General features: G+C 44.8%; 1 protein-coding gene across 1 annotated transcript; it reads left to right on the plus strand.

The window, feature by feature from the left end:
• Nucleotides 1–3527: 3527 nt before the first annotated feature.
• LOC125722024 (tripartite motif-containing protein 16-like) lies at nt 3528–15874 on the plus strand. Its single transcript, XM_048998273.1, has 6 exons — nt 3528–3761; nt 7476–7571; nt 8144–8377; nt 8549–8708; nt 9261–9320; nt 15036–15874. The coding sequence occupies exons 1-6, from the start codon at nt 3528–3530 to the stop codon at nt 15137–15139; spliced, it is 888 nt and encodes a 295-aa protein (XP_048854230.1). The 3' UTR covers nt 15140–15874.
• Nucleotides 15875–24393: the final 8519 nt, after the last annotated feature.

Below are 24393 nucleotides of genomic sequence, written 5' to 3' on the forward strand. Positions count from 1 at the left end.
CATTCCTACCATCAGTGTGTAGTTGGTGCATTGTGTGCTTATTAAGATGATGGTTTGTGTTAACTGATTGGTACAAAAATACCATTTTTACAAAGGTTTGAAGAGTTAAGCAAGATTTATTAGTTTTTGCAAGAGACCTACAATGTTTTGCTGATTTGGTGGTTTTTTTTATTTGTGTGGAGAGTTTTTGCAAAATAGCCAATAGTTATGTGTTTAAGCCATCAGAAAAAAACATGTGTGCTTTGGTGCACATCCATCCATCCATCCATTTTCCAAACCGCTTTGGGTCACGGGGGGTCCGGAGCCTATCCCGGAAGCAATGGGCACGAGGCAGGGAACAACCCAGGATGGAGGGTCAGCCCATTGCAGGGCACACTCACACACCATTCACTCACACATGCACACCTACGGGCAATTTAGCAACTCCAATTAGCCTCAGCATGTTTTTGGACTGTGGGGGGAAACCGGAGTACCCGGAAGAATCCCCATGACGACATGGGGAGAACATGCAAACTCCGCACACATGTGACCCAGGCGGAGACTCGAACCTGGATCCCAGAAGTGTGAGGCAACAGTACTAACCACTGCACCACCATGCCACCCACTAGAAAACCATACATGTTCTTAATCTCAAAATCAGTTCATCGTTTTCCCAGAAGGTGGCAGCACATCAACACTGCAACCTTGGACAAGGATCGCCGCACTTTTTCCTGCATTTGGAGCTGTTTCATTCCCTAATTTTGCGACTTAACAGACTTTGGGCCGCCCTTTCTTTCTGTATGGGACTGCTGCAGAGTGACAGCCTGTATTCTGTTACTCATTGTTTGCACTCTTCATAGATTTCAACACTCAGATTCTTGGTTAGATTGGGGTATTTTCTTTTTGTTTTCCGTTTATTTGTATACCAGTGGCTGCCTCTATTGATCTGGCTGACTAAGATTTGATTGGTCTGGGGTGGTGGTGTTCACACTTTCACCGTGTGCAGTATAGTTGTGTGGGGATCAGTGTGGTGGGGCACAGGTGTGTGTGTGTGTGTGTGTTTAGGGGACTCCATTCCCCTTTTTGATCAACTTCACCGGACACCTGTTTCTTGCTTGGGTTTTGTCAGCTAGTGGCCAAAGGCTGGTTGCTGATTAATTTTTTAAGGTCGTTGATGCTAAAGCACTTATCTTGTTTCTTGGTTTTATATTTTCAACAAACTGTCAATAGTACAAACATGTCCAGCTCCATTCGGTAAATGAACTTGTGTGCTGTTAATTTTGAGTAATTTTTCCTGTGGTGAAATTCCCCAGGTGGCATAGTCGTGTCCTTGTACTACTGACCGCTCTCTGCCACAAACACTTTACCCTAAACCTAAGCCTAATCCTAACCCTAACCATAGCCCCAAACGTCATGTCCTGCCACCTCCCTGACGTGGCTCTAATAAGCCATGCCTGCTGCTCGTTGGTCTCGCGTCTCGTTCCATCCCTCATGTTAAACACTCCCAGCTACTTCCAGTCTGTTCCCTTGTTATTCCTGTATAAGTGCTTCCTGGCCCTGTGTTCCCCATTGATGTGGTGCCCTCCATGTTGCTCGTTCCCTAGCCTCCCATCTTGATCCCAGTAAATCCCAGTTTATTGTCTGACAACACCTGCTCCCAGAGTCGTTCATCCTGGCACCCAACAGAATGACGGAACTCGACAAGCCCCAGTAGATTCCCCAGGTCCCTACAGCCGATCACTGCTGCTTGTGTCAAGCATACCTAATGTCGCTGGTTCAGGCCGCAGTACATCTTTCCCCAGAGAGAATGACCCATCTCTGACGGAGGGCATAGCCGCCCTCTCCCCGGACTCCCAAGTGGAGGGTGTGACAGCTATAGCGGAGATCCTCAGGGCCCTCTGGAATGGAGTGAGTGTGCTGAACCCCGCAGAGGTGGGGTGCTCTGGAGAAAAGGAGCCCGCCGTCTCCATGTCGTTTGCCGTAGGGCGACCTGCGTCCTCATTGTCACTTGAAGTCTGACAACATGATGCTTCTCTGGGATTTACTGTGATCCCCCTGTTCGCCAAAACATGCTCCCCAAAGCTCTCCAGCACAGAAGAACAGGCTTCACTCCTAGTTCTATGGTTGTCAGAGTGCTGGACCATAGTAGAGGTCGGACTTTGCTTCAACATGGTTTTATTGGAAGTCTGCACACAATACAGATGTTTCCTACCGTCCTTCGTACCAATTAAATGTGGAAACGTTTTGTCAGCTGGCTGGACAAGACCCTACTGCCTCTTTTAGTAGTACACATAGTAGTGAGCAGTGGTGACGTAATGGTTAGGGAAGCACACTCGTGATTGAAAGACACTGCATCTACAGCATCTGGCCCAGGAGAACCAGCCGTTGCAGTCGTTACATCCGCACTTAAGGCTCCTGGCCCAGAGAGGGAGGCTCAGGCCGCACCCACAGTGTCCAACACAGGTGAGGCTTGGTTGCTTCTAGGCTTCTCATAGACTCTGACACGGTTCCCTGGTAACCAGCCGACACCTGCCACACTGCTCCATAATGTCAGGCCAGCGTCCACCTCTCTGTCCCCTGATGCCTGGCCAGCACCCACCTCAATGTCCCCAGACGTCCAGCCGGTGCCCACCTCATCTCCTGACGGCCTGCTGGTGCCCACTTTCTATCCTGATGTCCCACCGGCACATGCCTGCAGGCTGCCACCAGCCCAGAGAAGATGGATCCAGAGGATGTCCTGCTAGAGTGCCCTGGGTCCTGATACGTGGGTCCCTCCTTCATCCCAGACTCCGGTTACTCTGGTCCCAGTTTCTGGTCACCAGTATCAACAGGAGCCCAAGAAAGCGGCAGGCAGAATGTCTGTCTCCCAGAGAGGGTTTGCCAGTATCTGCTCTTGCCCTGTATGTCCCTTGTCATCTTCCTGTTCCTGTCCTGTTGTCTCCTTGCTGCCCTACTGCTCTGCGGTTCTCTCATCACCTCCCAACCCCTCACGTCCTCGGGCCCTGCTGGCCCTCCCAGACCCTCTGGTCCTGTGATTCGGCAGAGTTCAGCCTCACCTGGAAAGGGGCCTAGGAGGGTCCCCAGCCCCGAATCTTCACCTGGCTTCCCTGGATGCCCCATGTTATTCCTTTTTGTGCCTCAGTGTTTGTCTTGTTGCTCTGTCCCACCTGTATCTCTCCTTGTCTTCTGCATCCTGTGCCCCTGTTCTTGTTGACCCTCCACCTGTCCATCCTGTTTTGGGGTCTGACAGGACTGCTGTACCTGTGGTTCCTAGCTTTTCCTTTATCCGCTCCATGTCCTTAGTGATGTCCTGCAACTGCTCTTATGTCTGGTGTTGCTGTCTGTCTAGTGTTCTGTCTAGTCTTGTCTGGTCTTGTCCTGTCTACCATCTGTTCTGTCATCCCCTGTCTAGTCCAGAGTCCAGTCTGGTTCCATCCCAGTTGTCTAATCCCTTTGGACTTCATGGCCGGAGCGCATGCTTTTGGTGGGTTGGGGGGGGGGGGGGGGGGGGGGTACTGTCACATTAAGCAATGCCATTCTTATCCAATATGGCCTCCTACTGTGAAACTGACCTGCAGCTTCACAATAAACTCCACCATGCAAAACAGCACAAGCTCATTGATGCCACCGGCCATCTGAAGGACAAGGTCTGTTCCCACCATGACAAACCGCTGGAGGTCTACTGCCGTACCGACCAGCAGTGTATCTGTTATCTCTGTACGATGGATGAACACAGAGGCCATGATACAGTCTCAGCTGCTACAGGAAGGGCGGAGATACAGGTCAGGCTAATTTAAAAGAATTTCCCCTTTCTATCTAAAAGAATTTCCCCAAAGGGATCAGTGAAAGTATCAATTATTGTTATTATCTAAAAGTTAATTTTAAATAAATGGATTTTGTCTTAACACCTGTTAGTGTAATTGCTACGAAACACTCAGATCAAGTCTGGTTCGGTAAAGTTGTCATGACCTACTTGTCCGGTCTTACTAGCGGGGTTACTAGCTTGTCGGATTTAAGGTAGGTAGTCTGGGCAAAATGTAAGTAAACGAATATGAAGTCCATTTAAACTGTGGTACCTTACATCCGACAAGTTACCCCGAGAAGCCAGTAACCCTTCATAGTACATAAGAACTCACTAGAGCCACAGTACAGTAAGGCCGTGCCCGCCGAAGATGTTTGTACGGGACGCCATGACACTCAAAATAAAATAATAAGTATATGAAAAAATATAAATAAAATGATCAATATTTCAATAATGTATCCTTTTATTTTTAAATAATTTCATAAAATTTCATAAATTTCATAAAATTATATTTCATAATAACACTTGTCTTCTATGTATAATTTTTAAATTTTACAATTTATTGTTTCGTAATAATGTCGCGATTTTCATTAGACAATTATTATTATTAAATAATATTTTCACAATAAAGTTTAACTTTTCACATCATCCACATGCATATTTATACTGCATCAGGAGGTGTTTTGCAGGATTGGCACTGCAGCCACCGGATAAAACTCACACTGTTCCATTGGGACTGGTGTGGTGCTGAGGTGTCACCCACTACACGGCTGCACTCAGGTTCTCAGCCCTGAGGTGGTTCGTCGTGTGGTGGGTGCGGTAAGGCACTGTACTCAGTGTGTGCTCCTTACCTCCGTACCTTACCTTACCTTACCTACTTCAACACAGTACAAATGTACATGTTAAAAAAGGTCTTTCGGTACTAAGATGTACGTAGATTAATACTTTTCTATTCAAGGTTAAAGGGTTCAGCCTTTAAAGCATTGTGTTGGTTGCCATAGGATAATATTTTGGCTTTCAATGATAACCAGTGAAGCTCAAAATTTATGAAAATATTAACAAAGAGGTTCATTGTTTTGTCTGATATGCTGAATTATGTCTGACTTGGAACAAATGAAGTAAAAGTAGTCAGGGCTGGAGTGGGACTGAATATCTAACCAGGAATTCAAGCCCCCGGACAGCCCAATATAAAACGATATAAACAATTACACTGTTATTATATGTTTCTATTCACACATCCATTTGCTAGGCTACTGAACACACATTCTTACCTACATGCTTTAATTTTACCTTCATGTCATTTTTACCGGCACATTTCACTAATATTAATAACGCGTGGAGCAGCTTTGACATAAATAATGAAGCTTCGTCTCAGTGCCTGTCCTTGTGTCTCTTCCCCGTGTGGCCAGCAGCCATCGCTGTCCATCCCCTTTGTCCTCTCATCGTCTTTGGCCCTAGTGTGTTCTTCCTTTTCCCCACATGGCTGCATTTGGCTCATTGGGATGAGTGTGTGACACAGAGGCTGGGACCAGCTGGTTATGGGTTTGAGGCAGGTCAGGAACCAACCTCACCTCTTTCATTTAATTATTGCTTTTCTATTCTTCCCAGTGTTTGTTAGTTCTCTGTTCTGCTTGTGAAGCTTGTGCCTTGTTTTATTATGTTCCACATGTTTCTGTACTTTCTAAGTATTGAATTCCTTGTGTGTGTTTCTTACTTTCAGTGTTTGTGGGAGTTTTCCTAGTCTTGTGTTCATTAATATAAGTTACTGCACTTGTTGCCTGTTTTCCCTGCACTGTTGTTATTGGTTAATTATCTCACATCTGTCTATGTTATTTCGCTACAGCAGCCTGAGCATTAGATTGGCTACAGAAACCTGCAATGCAGGTTGTGTGTCTGACACAGACAATCACATTTTGTGCAGCGTCAGTGTGAGCCATCGGACTTTATTCTGTATTCCCCACTCCTCCATCAGGCTGCCTCGACTGCAGCCATGTTTTCTGCAGAATGAGACTCTGGGAATTTTCCTGCTCCCAATAATACGGTCGACAGCTCAGTCTTATCATTTATAAAATGGCATTTGACTGCTAAATAAGCTTCCATATGTATGAATGTCCACATGTCAGATGTTAGTCTTACTGCTTTGGCATTTCTCACATCTTCCTTTGCTTTCTCTTTTTCTATCTTAAATGTTTCTGTCACCAAACCCTTTCATGTTTGCCTGGATGGGAGAATGTAGGTTGGATCCAGGATCCCCACAACCTCCCTAAATCCTGCGTTATCCACTATGGTGAAGGGTTGTGCATATTTACCAAAGCTTCATCAATCATTTGTTTCTTGGTCTCTATACTGGGAAAATTATACAGATTATTGGGTAATACCCTCACCCAAATCTGATATTATCTATTCATACAAGTAAACTGAACCTTGGACACAATAATGACTAATAATAATAATTATTATTATTATTATTAAATTAATTATTGAAAATGAATTATTATAAAATCATGATGATTACAACTTATGTGCTGTACAACAGGTTTGAAACCGGTAATGAGGATTGTGCCACATTTTCAGTTTCCAAAGCAGTCACATGGTTGAGTGCAGAATGAAGCTTCAGATGACCATGGTCACGTGTTCAGGGTGGAACGAAGGAAACTGAAGCTGTGCTTCAGAATGTAGTGAATCGCTTTTTTATTGTCAAGCTTAACATCACTAGCTGCCCCATTCCCTCTGTTAGTCCACGTGTCATTTTCTTAGCTACTTTTTCCCTGGTGAGTTTTGACCCCTTGTTGTTCCTTTATTGTGTGTCTTTCCAGTTTGGTTCAGTCTCCTTAATTCCCTTTGTCTTGGAGCTTTTAAGTGGATCCTCACCTTGTTTCCCTGCCTGCACCAGGCTGCGCCCCAACATGCACATTAAATATATGATATGTTCAAATTCTGAAGAATCTTTAATGAATCCCATTTTACACATTTTCCTTTCTGAATTTGCGTGGAACATCAGTGATGCAGACTTTGACACAGTTTCCATATGAATGGGTCAAACAGTCCAATATTAAACCAACTTCCCAGCGGATTCAGAGTTTTTAGGGTTGCAGGAGAAAAGATGCATTATTGTTGTTCACAGCGCAGTTTATACACAGTGGCCCATTATCAACACACATGCGATCTGACATCAATCTAATAGGACGTCAGTTGAGTAGCCGGTCCTGCAGTGCAGCCCAGGACACATTCGCCTTCACATTGCTATAAGAATGTGGCCATATGCAGCCCAGACCACCTCCCAATGTGGGTTGTGTGATTGGATCTCAATGTATCTTCAATGCGTCCTGGGTAATTAGTGCTGTCCACTTGTGATTGGATCACCCAGGACGCATGTTAATACCAGGTGGAAACAGGACCAAAGGGTCTATGTCCATTGTATCCTACCTACAGTCAATAAATCATTAATGAACATCCATCCATCTATCCATCCATCCATCCATCCATCTATCATCCATCCATCTATCCATCCATCCATCCATCCATCCATCCATCTCCTATCCGGTAATCCAGGTCAGGGTCAGGGGGAGTGCCTGGAGCCTTTCCCAGGCAGCATAGGGCCCAAGGCTGGGGTCCACCTTGGACAGGATGATAAATGAATGTAATCTCAGCTAATGAAACAAACTTGTTTTGTCGTCTTGTTTCCTATCTGTAGAAACAAATGGATGAAACACAGAGGGAATTTCAGCAGAGAATTCAGATGAGAGAGAAGGAGCTGCAGGAGCTGAGTGAGGCTGTGGCCTCAATCACTGTGAGTATGAACCTGAGGAGAAGATAACAGCTGGCGTGTGATCATATTGTATCTTCTTTCAGATTCAACAGATTGCAGATTTACAGACTTGTGCGGATTAATCAAATTAATGCTGCTCTGGGTTATTCTGGGTCAGTGGGATAGAGTTGCTGGATTACAGAGTTTAACCAAGTGTTGCAGCAGTAGTAGCTTATTTATTTAAAAAAATACCATAAATGCCCATTTGAGAAAAATGCAACTTTTTACAACCCAGCGTAATGCAAATAAACACTAAAAAAGTCACCTATTAAACTGAGACCTAATGGTGACAACCAACCTGCCCCATACAGCCACCAGTCTCTGCCAAATCCCTGCAGCTGACAGTGTATGAGCTTAATGAGGGATCATTTCCAATCAATGCTGGCTGGGTTTCAGTACCTGAGGCGTCCAGCATGGTGTCGCTCCAAACCTCAGCCCTGTGCTGTTTTTATACCTCCTGTCAGCTCACATCTCTATTGTACAATGAGGCTCTCTGGAGTCTCAAAAGGGGCCAATTGTAATTTACTGTCCTCTGCTCCCTGTGTCACCAACAGAGCTCAGCACAGTCAGCAGTGGAGGACAGCGAGAGGATCTTCACTGAGATGATCCGCTCCATTGAGAGAAGACGCTCTGAGGTGACAAAGCTGATCAGAGATCAGGAGAAGGCTGCAGTGAGTCAGGCTGAAGGAGACATGGAGAGACTGAAGCAGGAGATTGATGAACTGAAGAGGAGACACTCTGAGCTGGAGCAGCTTTCACACACAGAGGATCACATCCATTTCCTCCAGGTAACAGAACAGCTACTTTGGCAATAAAAAAACCAGAGTATTCAAATGGATGCATGTTCTCATTTGTATTTCAACTAGTCTGTCATTGGTCAGATGTTAAAGGTTCTGTTAATTAGATTGCAATACACATTTGTATTGATGAGGCTGTTTAATCAGACTGTGTGTCTGTAGAGGCGCCAGGCTCTTCCTGTCACTCCTGAGGCTGGATTTGGACCCAGAATCTCTGTCAGTCCCAGATCTGATTTTGGGAATTTGAGGAAGGTGGTTTCTGAGATGAAAGACCAACTGGAGAATTTTTGCAGAATGAAAATGGCAGAGATCCATCACCCAGGTTAATACATTTTCTAGTCTGTTCATGTTAATATAGACCAGGGCTGGCCAATCTTACCCAGAAAGGGCTGCTTTTGCTGGATTACTAATTAGAGGACTGATTGGCTGAAGGGTCTCACACCTGGGGTTGAACAGCTGACCTAAAGGTTACCCCAAAGACCTGCGTACACACTGGACTTTGCGGGTAGAATTTCCCCCCCCCCCCCCCGATGTAGACCGTGCAGAGAGAGTATGCAGTACAGTCAGCCTCACATTTGTGTGACCAAGTCAGTTTGTTTACAATAAGTTTAAATCTTTGTGATAACTGGTGAAAGAGCTTCACATTCTACTGGCTGCAAAACCCAGATCACATGAAACATGTTTCTTCTACATTATAGAAACCAAAAATCTGTATTATGTGTAACTTACCATGATTTGCAGTTTGTTAAAATGCCTGTGATTGTCCCTCATAATGATAATACCCCACTGCTGTTATCTCCACAGTGAGTGAAGTCCATCTCCCACAAGTAAATTCCTTTTACTCACATCCCTGTTTCTCTCTGTCTCCTTCTAGTTACCAAAGACACCGTCCTACCAGTATTAGTGCCCAGGACCAGAGCAGAATTCTTACACTGTGAGTCTGTTCACACACACGCTTCTCTCTCCCTGTATGAGGTGGAGTGTGTTTTACTGTGTTTTACTGTGTTTCGTTTTCTACTGCTAGTGGAGCTTCTCTTTCTCTCTCCCGCTGCCTCCTGGTCTTTCACATTTACATGAGCTTTTTATCTCAGTGGACTTTGAATCCAATTGCAAAGTAAGGTAAGTTTATTCAGGGTGCTTTTCCACTGCACCAGGTTTGGTACTTTTGGTTCTTTCCCTTTTCCATTGACTTCCAGTCGAGTACCAGTACCAGAAGTTCCAGTACCAAAAGCATCATTGCATCTGTGGTACTTTTTCGATACTTCGGAACTTTGGTGTGGGACTTACAAACACGTTCATTGTCAATTTAAAAAACAATTTAAAAAAGTTTAAAAGCCCAAAACACAAATAAACAGTTAACTAAAAAGAAGTGAGATTGTAGAGGCAGCGTACAACTAAACTCCTGCTGATTTAATTTATTGAAACAAAGCAGCAACAGAAATGTTTTAAGCCCTGATTATAATGAACTGACAGTGTTAGCAGACCTCAGGTCTTCAGGAAGCTTGTTCCACAGACAGGGAGCATAGAGACTAAAAGCTGCTTCAGCCTGTTTGGTCTTCATTCTGGGACACTGAGTAAAGTTTCAGGGGTCTGGATGCTTCACAAGGTTCAAGGAAGTTAGTGCCATTTAGTGCCTTGTACACAAGTAATATTTAATTATTAATCCTGTGATGCTCAGGAAGCCAGTGCAGTGATTAAGGAGCTGTGTGATATGCTCCACTTCCTTGGTGTTAGTGAGGACTCTGGTGGCAGCATCCTGGATGAGCTGCAGCTGTCTGACTGATTTATTACCAAGACCTGCAAAGACACCATTTCAATAGTCTAGCCTGCTGGAAATAAACACATGAACAAGCTTTTCCGTATCTGGTTTAGAGAGAAATCCTTCTCTCTCTCACTCTTATTGGGCTGGTTTCAGCTTCCGTTGGGTGGATCTTAAGCAGACCTTGGGCAGGACCTGGGAACACTGTACTGATGCCTCATTTCCACCAACATGGAGCCGGTGCTGGGCTGGTTGTCACTTGATGCCTTTTCAGAACCTGCCTGTGTTTCCACCAGTTTAAAAAATTAACATAGTTGACAGTGAAAGTAAAGGTTCATATGTATTCCGTTTTGTGGGATTTGTTCTTTTCTGTTCCAGAATAAGTTTTTATAAGCTGCCAACTGTCCTTTTAATGATCACGCTATTAAAGATGCCAATAACTGAACTTTGCAATCTGCCTCATAATCTGCGGCATGGTTTTCATTTACAATGCAAAGTTACTCCGATAATAAGCTGGCTAGTTGTTTTACTGTTGCCACCGGAAATATTAGACAAAACTATATTGGTGATTGACTGAATTATCCAGGTATGCGGACGGTTTGGACACGATGGCCCCTCCCACTTGCACTGATGTTATGAGAACTATTTTTTTATTTTTTGTGGTGGCCTATAGCCTTGTGCCTTTGACCGAATTACAGCCATGATATACCGGAGTATCTTCTTATACAGTGTGTTATTGCTTAATTATACTGCACTCATAAAGCATTCTAAACACAGCTATAAATATTTATAAAAAGCATAACACATTATATCCATCATTATAACGCTTTATGAATGCTTTATGACACACTCAACTATAAGGCACTATAGATACCTTCATAATGCAATACAAAGCATCCTTAATGCTTATACTGATCATTATAATGCATTGTGAAGGTATTTATAGTGCACTAAAGAAGAGAGCTTCAAACATCATTCATTGTGCATAATAAGCATGCCTATAATGTGTTATGCCTTTTGATAAATATTTAAAGCCATGATTATAATGCATAACAATGGATTATTATTTGTTGTGAATTTTTTTCTTATTACTAACAACATGGCCTTAAGTGTTCCAGAGATTTTATAGTGTTCCGTAATCTGAGCAAATGGAAGCATGTAGATGTTGAACAAAGAGGCTCAGTGAGGATTATAATTCTAATTGGTGATCAGTGTTGACACACCACAGCACACAGTGCACAACACCGAAATGTGTCCTCTGCTTTTAACCCATATGTGACATCGCGACATAGCAAGGGGCAGCTAATTCAGCGCCCTGAGAGCAGTGTTTTGCTTAGGGTCCCTCAGCGGTGCCTTGCTGGTCGGGAATTCAATCCAACAATCTCTCAATTACTAGTGCGCATCCCTAACCATTAAGCCACCACTGCCCACTGCCAATAACGGACCCTTGAGGAACTCCACATGTAATTTCTGTTCATTCAGATTCATAATTACCCTTCTGACAGAAAGTAGTGCCTGACTTGTAAAAATAATTCAAACCCATTAAATAAGGCGGCGGCTCCACCTCCTTCCCTAAGTGCTCTAGTCTCACTGATAAAGGGCAGGTAGGAGTAGCTGGTTTGATCAGGGCTGCTGCATAGTTTTCATTTGACCCCATTTCAGTTTAAAGCATAAAAATCAAGGTTTATCCTGATAATACAATCAGTCATTAATAATGATTTTCCAGCCACAGACCTGATATTCAGTAAAGATCAGTTTAATGTATTAAACACATTGTCTGACCCAGTGTGTAGGTGACACACAACTGGAGTCAGATGAGAGAGAGTAGCTGTGGGCTTTGATGCACTTTGTTCCCCCTGAAGTCAGTCAGAGCAGGAATGGCTGACACTGGGGCTGCTCCTCACTGCCTAGTGTGGGCTGTAGCTACAGCAGGGGATCCAAACCAAGTAAGCGGCGGGCGGAGGGTTAAGGGCCCAGCCTGTCCTAGATGTCATCATGCACTGTAATGCTGAAAGCTGGGAAACTGCCCTCGCTTTGTTTGGGTAGCAGGAACTTTTGGTATCACTCAGTAACAGCTCATCAAAACCTTTTATCTGCATCCTTATCTTGTGTGAGCTACGGTATCTATGGGCAGTGAGGTCCGTGGGGGGGGGGGGGGGGGTGGGGGGGCTTCCTTCCCTCACATTTGCCCTTTTTGTCTATTCGCTGACTGTACTTTTTTCAGATTCATTAATATTGTCCTAAGACGGCACCTGCAGTCTTCCCCAAACTGGCTGTGACACTGAACATCTCCTAAGTCTGTGCTTTAGGGCCATGACTTCACACGACACGACTACACTTGCGTGCGTAGTTTACATCTATCTGGAGGACTGAAGGTCATGTCCACCGGGGGGCAGTGCGAGAAAACCATCTTGGTCGGTTCCTTCGTTTCCAGTCTCACTTGTTAGTATGAGGTTGTGGCATTAAATGTTGTACAAGGACGAAGGAGCCAAGACGGCGCTCTGAAGAACACGCTTTGATTAGAGCTGCAAGCCGACTTGTTTTGTTTACCATGTACTGTGAACTATATGCAGTTTTACTACTGTCTGGTTTTATTTAATCATCCAGTGACTGCAATAACTATACATAGTCATGATTAGCTTGATGATAGGCTTGCTGACTTTCTAGCCTAAAGAAATAGGCTGAGTTCTGCTCACCTTGTTCAAGCCATTTTTGCCACAATCTAACAAAGGCTCCTTCTGCCTTATGTTTATATATAATCATACAATTTATTCTGTAAGGCACCTCCTACAATTTTTTCTGTATCAGTAAGACGAATGACTGGTTTGCAGGTTAAAGCAGTAAATCTCATTTATAATTTTCTTTTCTTCATCTCTTCCGATTCGAGCCCAAGTCACTACTAAACCTTCTGACAAATTTTGCTACATCATGTTATTATTGCAATACTTTTTTCTGTATTGGGTCTGTTCCAGTGTAAGTCAGTTCATTATTCTATATTTAAAATAGCTACTTTATTTCTCAAGATTGAACTGTTTAATATCCAGTTTGAAGATATTTTATATCCAGTAGACGATGACAAAGATTGCATGTTCTCCCCATGTCGTCGTGGGGTTTCCTCTGGGTACTCCGGTTTCCCCCCACAGTCCAAAGACATGCTGAGGCTAATTAGAGTTACTAAATTGCCCATAGGTGTGCATGTGTGAGTGACTGGTGTGTGAGTGTGCCCTGCGATGGGCTGGCCCCCCATCCTGGGTTGTTCCCTGCCTCGTGCCCATTGCTTCCGGGATAGGCTCCGGACCCCCCGCGACCCAGTAGGATAAGCGGTTCGGAAAATGGATGGATGGATATATATATATATATATATATATATATATATATATATATATATATATATATATATATATAACCACACACACACACACACACAAATAGATTATATGTTATGTATTAGATAAGTGGCAGAAAAATCAATGGATGGATGGAACTGTATGAAAAATAATGCTGCTTATGAAAATAGGCAAGTAAGAATTTCAGGTTAGAATTTCATTGTACCTTGTATGCATGACACTGCTTTCTTTTGAAGACGCTGTACAAAGAAGGACACAATAGTGTTCGGAATATTTCTTTTCTTGCCTGTGAAAATATACAGCTCTTCTGGACACTCATTCTTAAAAAAATCAGATGCTACTTTAATACTATCTGTACCGTTAATAAAGACAATGTTCCGTGACAAAACGTGACCATACTGCCACCCCAATTTCTGGTGGCACTGCACGTCGCGCATGCGTCTTGTTATCCTCATGTAAGTGCGCAGACGAAGCCGGAATCAACACAGAAAACACGTGGCGGCCAGATTGGTACCTCTCCGCGCGCTTACAAGCGGACGTGTTTGTGTGGACGTTTATGATGCATTTTACTCCTCCGCGGACGACCGCCTGCCACACTCCAAATTTGTCTTTAAACGCCAACATAGATTATTTTGATGAGGATTGGGGTAGTTTGCAAACCCTACAGCCAATTTTCAAGGTAATAAAACTGTTACATACATATAAACGCGTATGCATATGTGTGCAGACTTGTCCCAAATTGAAAATCTCACACCAGCCAGTTGATCAAAGTTGGCAGCCCCGTGAACTGCCGCTCTGAATTTGTAAAACGTAGGGAAACATACACAGACCTCGCGGCTGTGGTACGTGTGCAGGGAATATCAGAATTACTACTAATACTTAAATAGGACACGTGCGCATGTGTAAAGTACACAGCTTGACCAGAGAAATATGAACGTTCCCATGTACGCATACGCGGTGTAATACGCGAGTGCTGCGCTTTGCGGAGAACCAGCCTAGATGCGTCCGCGTTGGGAGCGTCGCGTCGGCGCGCTGCTGGAGAGAGGTGTGTGTCCAAAGTGGATTAAAAGACGTTCATATTGTGACCTAAAGACAAACTCACTTTTAGTGGTAATCTTTGTTGTGTAATTTTATGGTTAATATGTTTGATGAATGCTGTTTGTAATTTTATTTACCTGTAATTAAGCCTATTAGTTTAACACGCGCGTCATTTCGGCGCGTCTTCCCACCGGCGTCGCGCGGGCGACCAACATTTCCTGAGGTAATTCACATATTTGACTTTTTATATGTTATGTATCGTACAGAATAATAGAGCGCAGGCTAAAGTGCAGTTCGGCCCCAGCGAGTCTCTCAGCGCGGCGTGTCTCACAGCGCAGGGGGCAGCCGGAGCGCCGCAGACTCGGGCGGCTACATGAGTATATTGGGAATAAAATGTGTGTATTGGAGCGAGTTCTGTGTGAGTGAGTGTGTGAGGTGTGACAGTGATAATGATGGAGATGCTGGGCTTCGTCATGGGATCAATCGCTCTTCCTCTTGCCTACAGACTCCTGCCAGCTGACGCTGGACCCCAACACTGCAAACAGAGAAGTGTCTCTGTCAGGGGGGAACAGGAAGGTGACATGGGGGGGCAGAGCAGCCATATCCTGATCATCCAGAGAGATTTGACAGCATCCACCAAGTTCTGTGCAGAGAGAATCTGACTGGCCGCTGTTACTGGGAGGCTGAGTGGGATGGAGATGGAGCCTGGATAGGAGTCACTTATAAAGGGATCGGGAGGGAAGGAGGGAGTGACTGTGGGCTTGGAGCCAATAACAAGTCATGGGGTCTGTGCTGTAATACTGTCAGTTACTCTGTCCTGCACAATAATAAACAGACTCTCATACCCATAGAGCCCTCAGGCTCCCACAGAGTAGGAGTGTATCTGGACTGGGGGGCTGGTGCTCTGTCCTTCTACAGAGTCTCCTCTGATGGACTGACCCCCCTGCACAGCTTCACCTCCTCATTCACTGAGTCCCTCTATCCAGGGTTTGGGGTTTATCCAAACTCCCCCGTGTCGCTGTGCATGCTGGGATAGCTCACTGTGTGCTGGAGGAATCATTTTTACCGTATCAGAGTCTCACATGTCGCTGCTTCTCCGTGGCAAAAAGGTAAAATCTCTGCTTTATAACCAGTATAACCCTTTTTACTCTGTCTGAAGTGTGACGTATGTTAATAATTGGGTTCTGTAAGCTGAACAAACATGTAGAATGACTGTTTTTCTCTGACTTATGTTCTATGTTGTCTGTAAATGCACCAAAACTGCCTAAACTAATTCATAGTACATGCAGTTGTACCAATGGAGTGAATTCTGATTCTGAATAAAATAAAATGTAATGAAATCTAAGCCTGATGAGTGGGGGGAGCTTTTCCCCTCCCCTCTATATGTGTATTTTATATTTCTGTCTATATATTGTATTTGCTACCTGTACACTGACAATAAAGGCTTCCTATTCTATCCCATTAATGTCCCGGTTCCGCGCTGCCCAGAACGTAACTGAGTAACAGACTTAGCTTTTTCAAGATGGCGCCACGAGAGTGGCAGCTAGTTACAGCAGCTCTGACCACCTTCTATTCTTTTAACCTATCTTATCTATTTTCCTTGTTTTTTTCACCTTTTCTTTCAACTAATCACAAGTATGCTAGTCAAAGGCAACTTGTGAACTTACTTTTTTGTTTTTTAATCATTTACGGACTGTTTTACCCGGTACACGGAGATTCTTCAAGCAGCGGCTTCATTGTTTACACCCGGGATCAGCTGTTAGCGCTTCGTAACCAGCCGATACACCCCAGGGAAAGACCAGAGATCCCCAGGGAGCTGCGGCGGAGGAGACGGGGCTGCAGAGCTGGAGTTAAATGTCGAGAGCGGAAGAGAAGGTACAAACCATCTGTACCCTCGATCATTATGGGGAATGTTAGATCTCTCCCTAATAAGATCGATGAGTTAACGGCGCTGACAAGACTTCAGAGAGAGTACCGGGAGGTGAGCATGATGTGCTATACAGAATCTTGGCTGACACACCTCACTCCAGACTCACACGTAACTGTACCGGGATTCCACCTGGTGAGAACGGACCGAGATGGAAAGGAGACCGGCAAGAAGAAAGGTGGGGGGATTGTGATGTATGCGAACGAGAGATGGTGTAAACCAGGGCACATCAGTGTTAAGGAGCAATGCTGTACACGGGATGTGGAGCTATTGGCGGTCAGCATCAGACCATATTACCTGCCGCGGGAATTCACGCAAGTCATCGCGATAACTGTTTACATTCCGCCGACGGCAGATGCGGCAGCAGCATGTGAGACAATTCACACAGTGGTGTCCCAGCTACAGACATCACACCCCCAAGCCTTCTTTTTCATCTCTGGGGATTTTAATCATGTTTCCTTGTCCTCAACTCTCCCTACTTTCACCCAGTATGTGGACTGCTGCACCAGGGAACACAAAACACTGGACTTACTGTATGCAAATACTAAGGACGCTTACAGAGCATCAACCCTCCCCCCACTGGGTCGTTCAGATCACAGCCTGGTCCATTTGGTTCCCTCATACATACCTTTAGTATGCAAACGACCCCCCACTACAAGGTATGTGAGAGAATGGTCTGAAGAGGCGAGTCTGGCACTGAAAGACTGCTTCCAAACCACAGACTGGGAGGTGCTATGCAGCCCACACGGGGAGGACATTGACAGTCTGACGGCCTGCATAACAGATTATATCACCTTCTGCATGGATAACACTGTACCGACTAGGAAAGTACGGTGTTACTCCAACAACAAACCATGGCTGACTCCAGACCTGAGGACTCTGCTGGAGCAAAAAAGGAGGGCTTTCAGATCCGGAGATCGAGAGGAAATTAGGAGAGTCCAGAAGGAGCTAAGGAGAGAGATAAGGCGGGGAAAGAACAGATACAAGAGGAAGCTGGAGGAGCAGCTCCAGCAGAGCAACACAAGAGGGGTGTGGAAGGGACTTAATATCATCACCGGACGGAGCAAGGCGAGTGGAGGGGATCCGGAGTCTGGCGACCAGGATTGGGCTAATAGATTGAACCAGTTCTTTAACAGGTTTGACTCAGTAGCCCAACCCCCCCCTATCCACCAGAGCTCATCACACCTCCTTCACACCTCCCTGCAACCCCCCACAGTAGTCACAGCACCGGGGATATTAGCGGCACCCCATCTGCCCCCTTTGTCCCCCAACGGCCTTACTGCCCCTCCCCCCCATGCCGTTCAGCAGGAGTCACCCACCCACAACCTACACTGTGGCCTCTCCATCACAACTGACCAGGTGCGGAGTCAGCTGATGAAGATGAAAACCAGGAAGGCCGCAGGTCCAGATGGAATCAGCTCCAGACTGTTGAGGGACTGCGCAGGTCAACTGTGCCAGGTCATCACATACATCTTTAACCTCAGTCTCAGTCTGGAGAGGGTCCCCGTTCTGTGGAAGACGTCCTGCGTGGTGCCGGTCCCAAAGACAACGCACCCCAAGGAGCTGAACCACTTCAGACCTGTTGCCCTGACTTCACACCTGATGAAGACCATGGAGAGGATTGTACTTCACCACCTTCGCCCGCTAGTCAGGAGGGATCTGGACCCGCTGCAATTTGCCTACCAGCCGAACATCGGGGTGGATGACGCTGTCATCTACCTGCTGCATCGGGCCTTCTCTCACCTAGAGACGGCTAGGAGCACTGTGAGAGTCATGTTCTTTGACTTCTCAAGTGCCTTCAATACAATCCGGCCCTCAGTGCTGAGGGGGAAGTTAGAGGGAGCGGGAGTGGACCATCAGTTGTCTGCGTGGATTACGGACTACCTCACCAGGAGACCCCAGTATGTGAGACTCCGGGACTGTGTGTCTGAGGTGGTAGTCTGTAGCACGGGGGCCCCACAAGGAACAGTACTCGCCCCTTTTCTCTTCACCCTATACACTGCGGACTTCAATTACAACACGGACACTTGCCATCTACAGAAGTTTTCAGACGACACTGCCATTGTTGGTCGGGTGTCAGAGGGGAACGAGCTGGAATACAGGGGGGTCATCGATCGCTTTGTCAGCTGGTGTGAACTGAACCATCTTCATATTAATGCCAGCAAGACGAAGGAACTGGTGATTGACTTCAGCAAGAAGTCTTCTCCTACTACACCGGTGAACATCCAGGGTCTGGACATTGAAACGGTGAAGGAGTACAAATTCCTGGGTGTTCACCTAAACAACAAACTGGACTGGTCTACAAACACTGAGGCAGTTTACAAAAAGGGTCTAAGTCGTCTTCACCTGCTTAGGCGGCTAAGATCCTTTGGGGTGAACAGGACTCTCTTAAGGTCCTTCTATGACACTGTGGTAGCATCTGCTATCTTTTATGCTGTGGTCTGCTGGTGTGGTGGAATTGCAGAGAGGAACAGGGGGAAATTGGACAAACTGGTGAAGAGGGCCAGCTCTGTCCTGGGCTGCCCACTGAAATCCATCGAGCAGGTTGGGGATGAGAGGATGCGGTCTAAGCTAACATCCATTATGGACAACACCTCCCACCCCCTGCATGAGACTGTACGAGCTCTGAGCAGCTCATTCAGCAATAGACTTCTACACCCACAGTGTAGGAAGGAGCGCTACCGCAGGTCATTCTTACCAGCGGCTGTCAGACATTATAACAGTTTAGCGTGAGTATTTTTTTACTCATATATGTTTAACTGACATATCACATGCTGTAACCAGGATCATTCACACCCCACCCCACCCCCGCACTTGTGTACATATCTCTGTACATTTTGTACATATCTCTGTACATCTTTATTTATTTCCAAAACTTTTGTACATTTGTATTTATATCTTTGTGTATCTACCTGCTCCTATTGTTCTATATTACGTTTTTGTGCAAGAGCTCTGTAACACCTAAATTTCTCATTCGTGGGATAATAAAGGTTTATTCTATTCTATTCTATTCTATTAATCCGCGCTCTCTGCTCACTGAGCGCAGCAGCCTGATATCGCAGCGGCGACGCTTTGGCCAGCAGGGGGCGGCAGACGGCAGACAGTTTATTAACTCAAAACCTACAGCGGTCCTGAGGTAACTTAGTAAAGATAATGATATAATCAAATTAATCATATATTAACTAAGTAAACATAAATAACATAAAATCTTAATAAGTCACGTTAGTACAACAACAACAGAAAGGCACCTGATCATCAATGAAGTAGTGTAGGTGATTACCAATTACCAGAAAAAAATCACATAAATCCTGTTTCATTAGGAATCCTGATATATATACAGTACTGTGCAAAAGTCTTAGGGAGTCATAGGAAATGTTTAAAGCTATTTATCTGGGTAGTAAATTTATATTTTCTCAGTATTAAAAACAAAATTTAATATTAGAACATGTGCAAATTATGAGTAAAACAAAAAAAACTAAAAGGAATTTCTTATGTTCTCCAAAAAGTTACTGATATCTTGTTGGATGGCTAGATGAACACCAGTATGGTTCCTAAACCTCTCCTCAGGTTCACCTCGGCCATTTCATGTATTTGTTAAATTTCACCACCAGCTCAATTAATTCATGAAACTAGTTTTGAAAAGTCACTGAGGTATTGCTTAGCTACACACGTGGACAAAATTGTTGGTACCCTTCAGTCAATGAAAGAAAAACTCACAATGGTCACAGAAATAACTTTAATCTGACAAAAGTAATAATAAATAAAAATTCTATGAAATTTAACTAATAAAAGTCAGACATTGATTTTTAACCATGCTTCAACAGAATTAATAAAAAAAAAAAACTCATGAGTGTTGCTTGTTGCCCCTCGTTAGTCTTTGCATTTAAGTATCTATTTGTCTCGGTCATTGATGTTAAACCTTCCTGCTGCCTGTGACCTTCCCGGTTGCCAGTCCTCCCATTTGTGATCCCTCACGATCCTCTTTGTTTCCAGTCTCAGCCCATCTAGTTCAGCAAACCCCCTTTTTGTTTCGCTACCAAGGATACAGAGATGAGAGTCTTTTACCAAGCGTACAGTGTCCAGAGTGGATGAGCATGACCACAGTGAGAAGAGGATCTGATGGATGGAGGACCTAAGTACCATAATCTTAGTAACGCATGAGCAGAATTGGACCATAAGAGGAACTGGCCGGCTCCATCTCACACATGGTACGTGGGTGTAGAAGTTACTCAAAACCATATGGCTGAAATCCTCCACATGTGCATTTTGAATGTATTGGGCATGTTGTCCTGTTTTAACCATGAGAATCCAGTGAGGGGCGGCTCAGTGGGTAACAGGGCTGCCTTGCAGCTGCAGTGTCGAATGTTTCCATCCTTCTCCTATGCTGTCTGTGTGGCGTTTGTTTGCTCTCTTTATCCCACATGGGTTTCTTCCTGCAGCGACTCAGACAGGCATCTGTAAATTGTCCGGACTCCATAACTGTGAGTGTTCCTTGTGATTAAATGGCATTGTATCCATGGTGGACCCCAGCTTTGTGCCCTGCGTTTCCTGTAATTGGCTCTGGGATACCCTTGTGATAAGTGTTTGGAAGATGGATGCATCGCATCTTAGTACTTGTGACGATCTGTCCCGTCTCCTCCTGATTGGGCCAGCAGAGCTCACTGCTGACACTCCGTAACTCTCCTAACCCTCCCCAGCTGTATCCCATCGCTGACGTTCTCCACCCTGGTCTGTTAGCCTCCTACACCTCTCTCCCGTCGCTGATTACTGTGTATAAATGTTCCTGCTCTCATGGTTCCTCAGCTCCGTCATCATTCTTCCAAGTGTTGTTTGCTGTATTCCCTTAATAAAACCTGTCCTTAACCCAGATTATATTACTCATCACATAGAATATCCATTTACATTTAACCCCATGGACACTAAGCTTTTCTCCCAGGGGTCTAAGGTCAGAGAGCCCAATTGGATCAATTCGTCCAGATAAATACATTTGTAAAAGAAGTAGTGAATACGTTTCCAATCAATTCCTATTACACATTGATGTTATAATCAGAAGCCACATTATGAAATGGAATATATCCAAACAGCATTTTAATCTGACCAGTAGGGCATGCTGTTGTACCACTTGTAGAAACACTTTTGCATTTACCAGACTTGTTTATCCAAAGTGACTTACAGCAGTGGGAAGGGTTATGTTTTATGCATATTCTTGGGGAATTTGAACCCATGACCAATGCATCATAAATGCAACACTCTACTTGTTCAGCTAGAGAATCTCTATGAAAAAAGTCCTAATGACTTGAAGTAATCAGCTCCTAATGCCAGGTAGCTGAAAATACAATGAGGTTCTTCCTCAATGTGATGCTGCCCAACCCAGCAGACGGGAATCTGATGAATCAGACACGCTTGCCAGTGTCCAGTTTAACCTTTGGGGTCCGTGGACTCGACGGCCAATCAGAGATGGCAGACAGCTGTCCACATGGCCCCGATTGAGCTATACGTTTGCGTAACCTGCTGGCTGTAAAAGGAGACCATGTGTTTGAATGCTGCATCGCAGGCCTGACACATGAGAAAGACCAGATGCCAGCCACCTCAGACATGTGGATTTTATCTGTGTTCCACAGGCACTTTCATATAAGTGATTTACAGGAACAGCCAGTCTAGTGCAGAGCAGCGCAAACACCCTCATGCATATACTGGTTTTAGCACAGCTTCATTGTAAAGCATATCAGATGGCCTCAGAATCCTGCTCCCTGCTTAATACAAGGTGAATAGGGAGTAGGAACTAGGGGACTAAGGACTATGGGATTAGGGGCCACAGGACTAAGAGACTATGGGACTAAGAGAATAGGGGACCAGTGGGAAAAGGGGCTACAGTGTTAGGGACCATGGGACTAAGAAACAAGGAGACTAGGGACTTGTGGATCATGGAAGTGGGGCAAAGGGGAATTGGGACTATGAGACTAAGGTATAGAGGGACCACAAAATTTGAGCACTTAAGACTAGAGGACTGTGGGACTGCAATGCAGCATCTCCGGAAACCTGTTTACTCCTGCTGGGCAGCTTTCATGTGGCACCCCCTGCTGGACAGTGGAGACACTACAGAGGCTGTGTATTGTGTTCAGTCACCTTTTACTGTAAATCACACATGGGTTCACGCTCACTTGTGTCTGCTCTGAATTCCCATGGGCCGAGGTGAAAACTCCATCCACTTTAGGTAATTCAGGGGCCTCTTGCCAAGTTATGTGAGCTTCGTGTCTGATTCTTTGGGCTTCCGTACTGGAAGCAGTCCAGGGTAATTCTGGGAAAGTGTGGAGCTTAGACAAACCAAACTACAGCGTAACATGCAGCCAAGGGGGATTTTAAGATTTTGGTATATTGTGTGGGTGTCTTTCTGTTCTTGATATTGATTGATGTATGTAATTATGTAGTATTTTTAATATACGGATAGCGCACTATTGTATACAAAGCGACAAGCCAAGCTTGCAGTTTTGCAGTGATCATGTGCTGCCACCTTCTGGGAAAACGAAGAACGGATTTTCAGATTAAGATCTAAAAAACTACACATTTACATTTTAGCCCATGTTACACTGGGCTTTTCTCCCAGGGCAGTAAGGTCAGAGAGAACTACCAGAGAGAAATCTACCATAGTTACTGTTGTATATACATTTATGCTGACTTACATTTTACTTATTTATCAGAAGCTTTTATCAAAACGACATACAAATGAGGAAGCAGATTGACACTGTACGGTGCTGGGCGTCGCCCCGGTATGCAAAGTGCTCGGAAAGATTAAAAGCGACAAAACATTGTATAAAAGATCGAGTCCAAGTGCATCAATTATTAAAAATAATACTTAAGAATATCAGTAACAGAGCTCAGCACCAGCATGTATGGGTCCTCAGGACCTGTGATGATGAGCACAAAAACACCAACGCAAATCCCCAAACTGCACAATATTGTGTTTTGAGTGAAACCTCAATGAGTCTTTAGGTCCATGATACTGTAACAATTTCGAGGAACTTTGGCGCTACATGCAATTCCCAAAGCGCACCACTAGATGGCGGCTTCCTACCGTGAGCTGAAACAGCCGCTGTAGGGGCGATACGCGGCAAGTTTCCCCAGCCGCCAACCGGCGTGCACCGGGGCTGCGTCTGGGTCAGGCTTTTGCCTGCTGCTTTCCTCCAGCTTATTTTCTTGTGTAACTTGGTGCTGGGCTCCTCACCATATAAACAAACTCAGCCTAGCAAACATTAAGAAATCTGGATGCTATGAAAGGATCGTCTACCATACTCCCATATTCCACTCTGCTTTCATCCGATTGTCTTTGGTTTGTGCTGCTGGGAACCATTATCACTGTCCTTTTATTTTGCTGCAAACGTAATCGTATGATCACATTATATCGCGACGTCCCTTGTCCCCACCAACGTTTTGTTGAAACTGCATGAAGGTCAGACCCACTTTTGTACCGTTTAAAACACATGTTGATCATTTTTTCTCCTGCAAAAAAGAGCATTTACTTTTATTTTGGAGATATTTTTTTTCAAAGTGACTTACAATTGAGAAAGCGGCGAGTTGAGCAGCAAACTTAAGGCGGTGTGACTAAGCAGGTTTGGACCCACGAAGCTCAAATTCCACAGTCAAACAATTTAAAATTGTTTCTTTGAGAAGGCAGACGCAGGCAGTCACCGGTGCGTTTGGGGTTAAGGGCCTTAGTCACAGGAGCATAGTGATATAAGCCACTGAGCCAAACGCCAACCCACAGCACTGACCTCTGGCAGAATTCACCTTTACAAGCATGTTTGGCAAATGCCACTAAGTACAAAACTGATGCACTTTTACATAAATAATTGTACTTATCATCAGGGTTCAAGTGTCAGAAGTGCTTCTGCTACTCTTTAGTAAGGTTGCAAATTCCATCTGTCCATCCATCCATCTT

This window comes from Brienomyrus brachyistius, unplaced genomic scaffold (genome assembly GCF_023856365.1).
Source record: "Brienomyrus brachyistius isolate T26 unplaced genomic scaffold, BBRACH_0.4 scaffold36, whole genome shotgun sequence".
Classification (NCBI taxonomy): Eukaryota; Metazoa; Chordata; class Actinopteri; order Osteoglossiformes; family Mormyridae; genus Brienomyrus; species Brienomyrus brachyistius.

Bases quoted from the DNA above. Each gene is read 5' to 3' on its own strand.
- LOC125722024 (XM_048998273.1), top strand. From the start codon at position 3,528: ATGGCCTCCTACTGTGAAACTGACCTGCAGCTTCACAATAAACTCCAC. The intron at 7,572-8,143 runs GTGAGTATGAAC...TGTCACCAACAG, and splicing joins AGGCTGTGGCCTCAATCACT to AGCTCAGCACAGTCAGCAGT. The intron at 9,321-15,035 runs GTGAGTCTGTTC...TCTTGCCTACAG, and splicing joins CAGAGCAGAATTCTTACACT to ACTCCTGCCAGCTGACGCTG.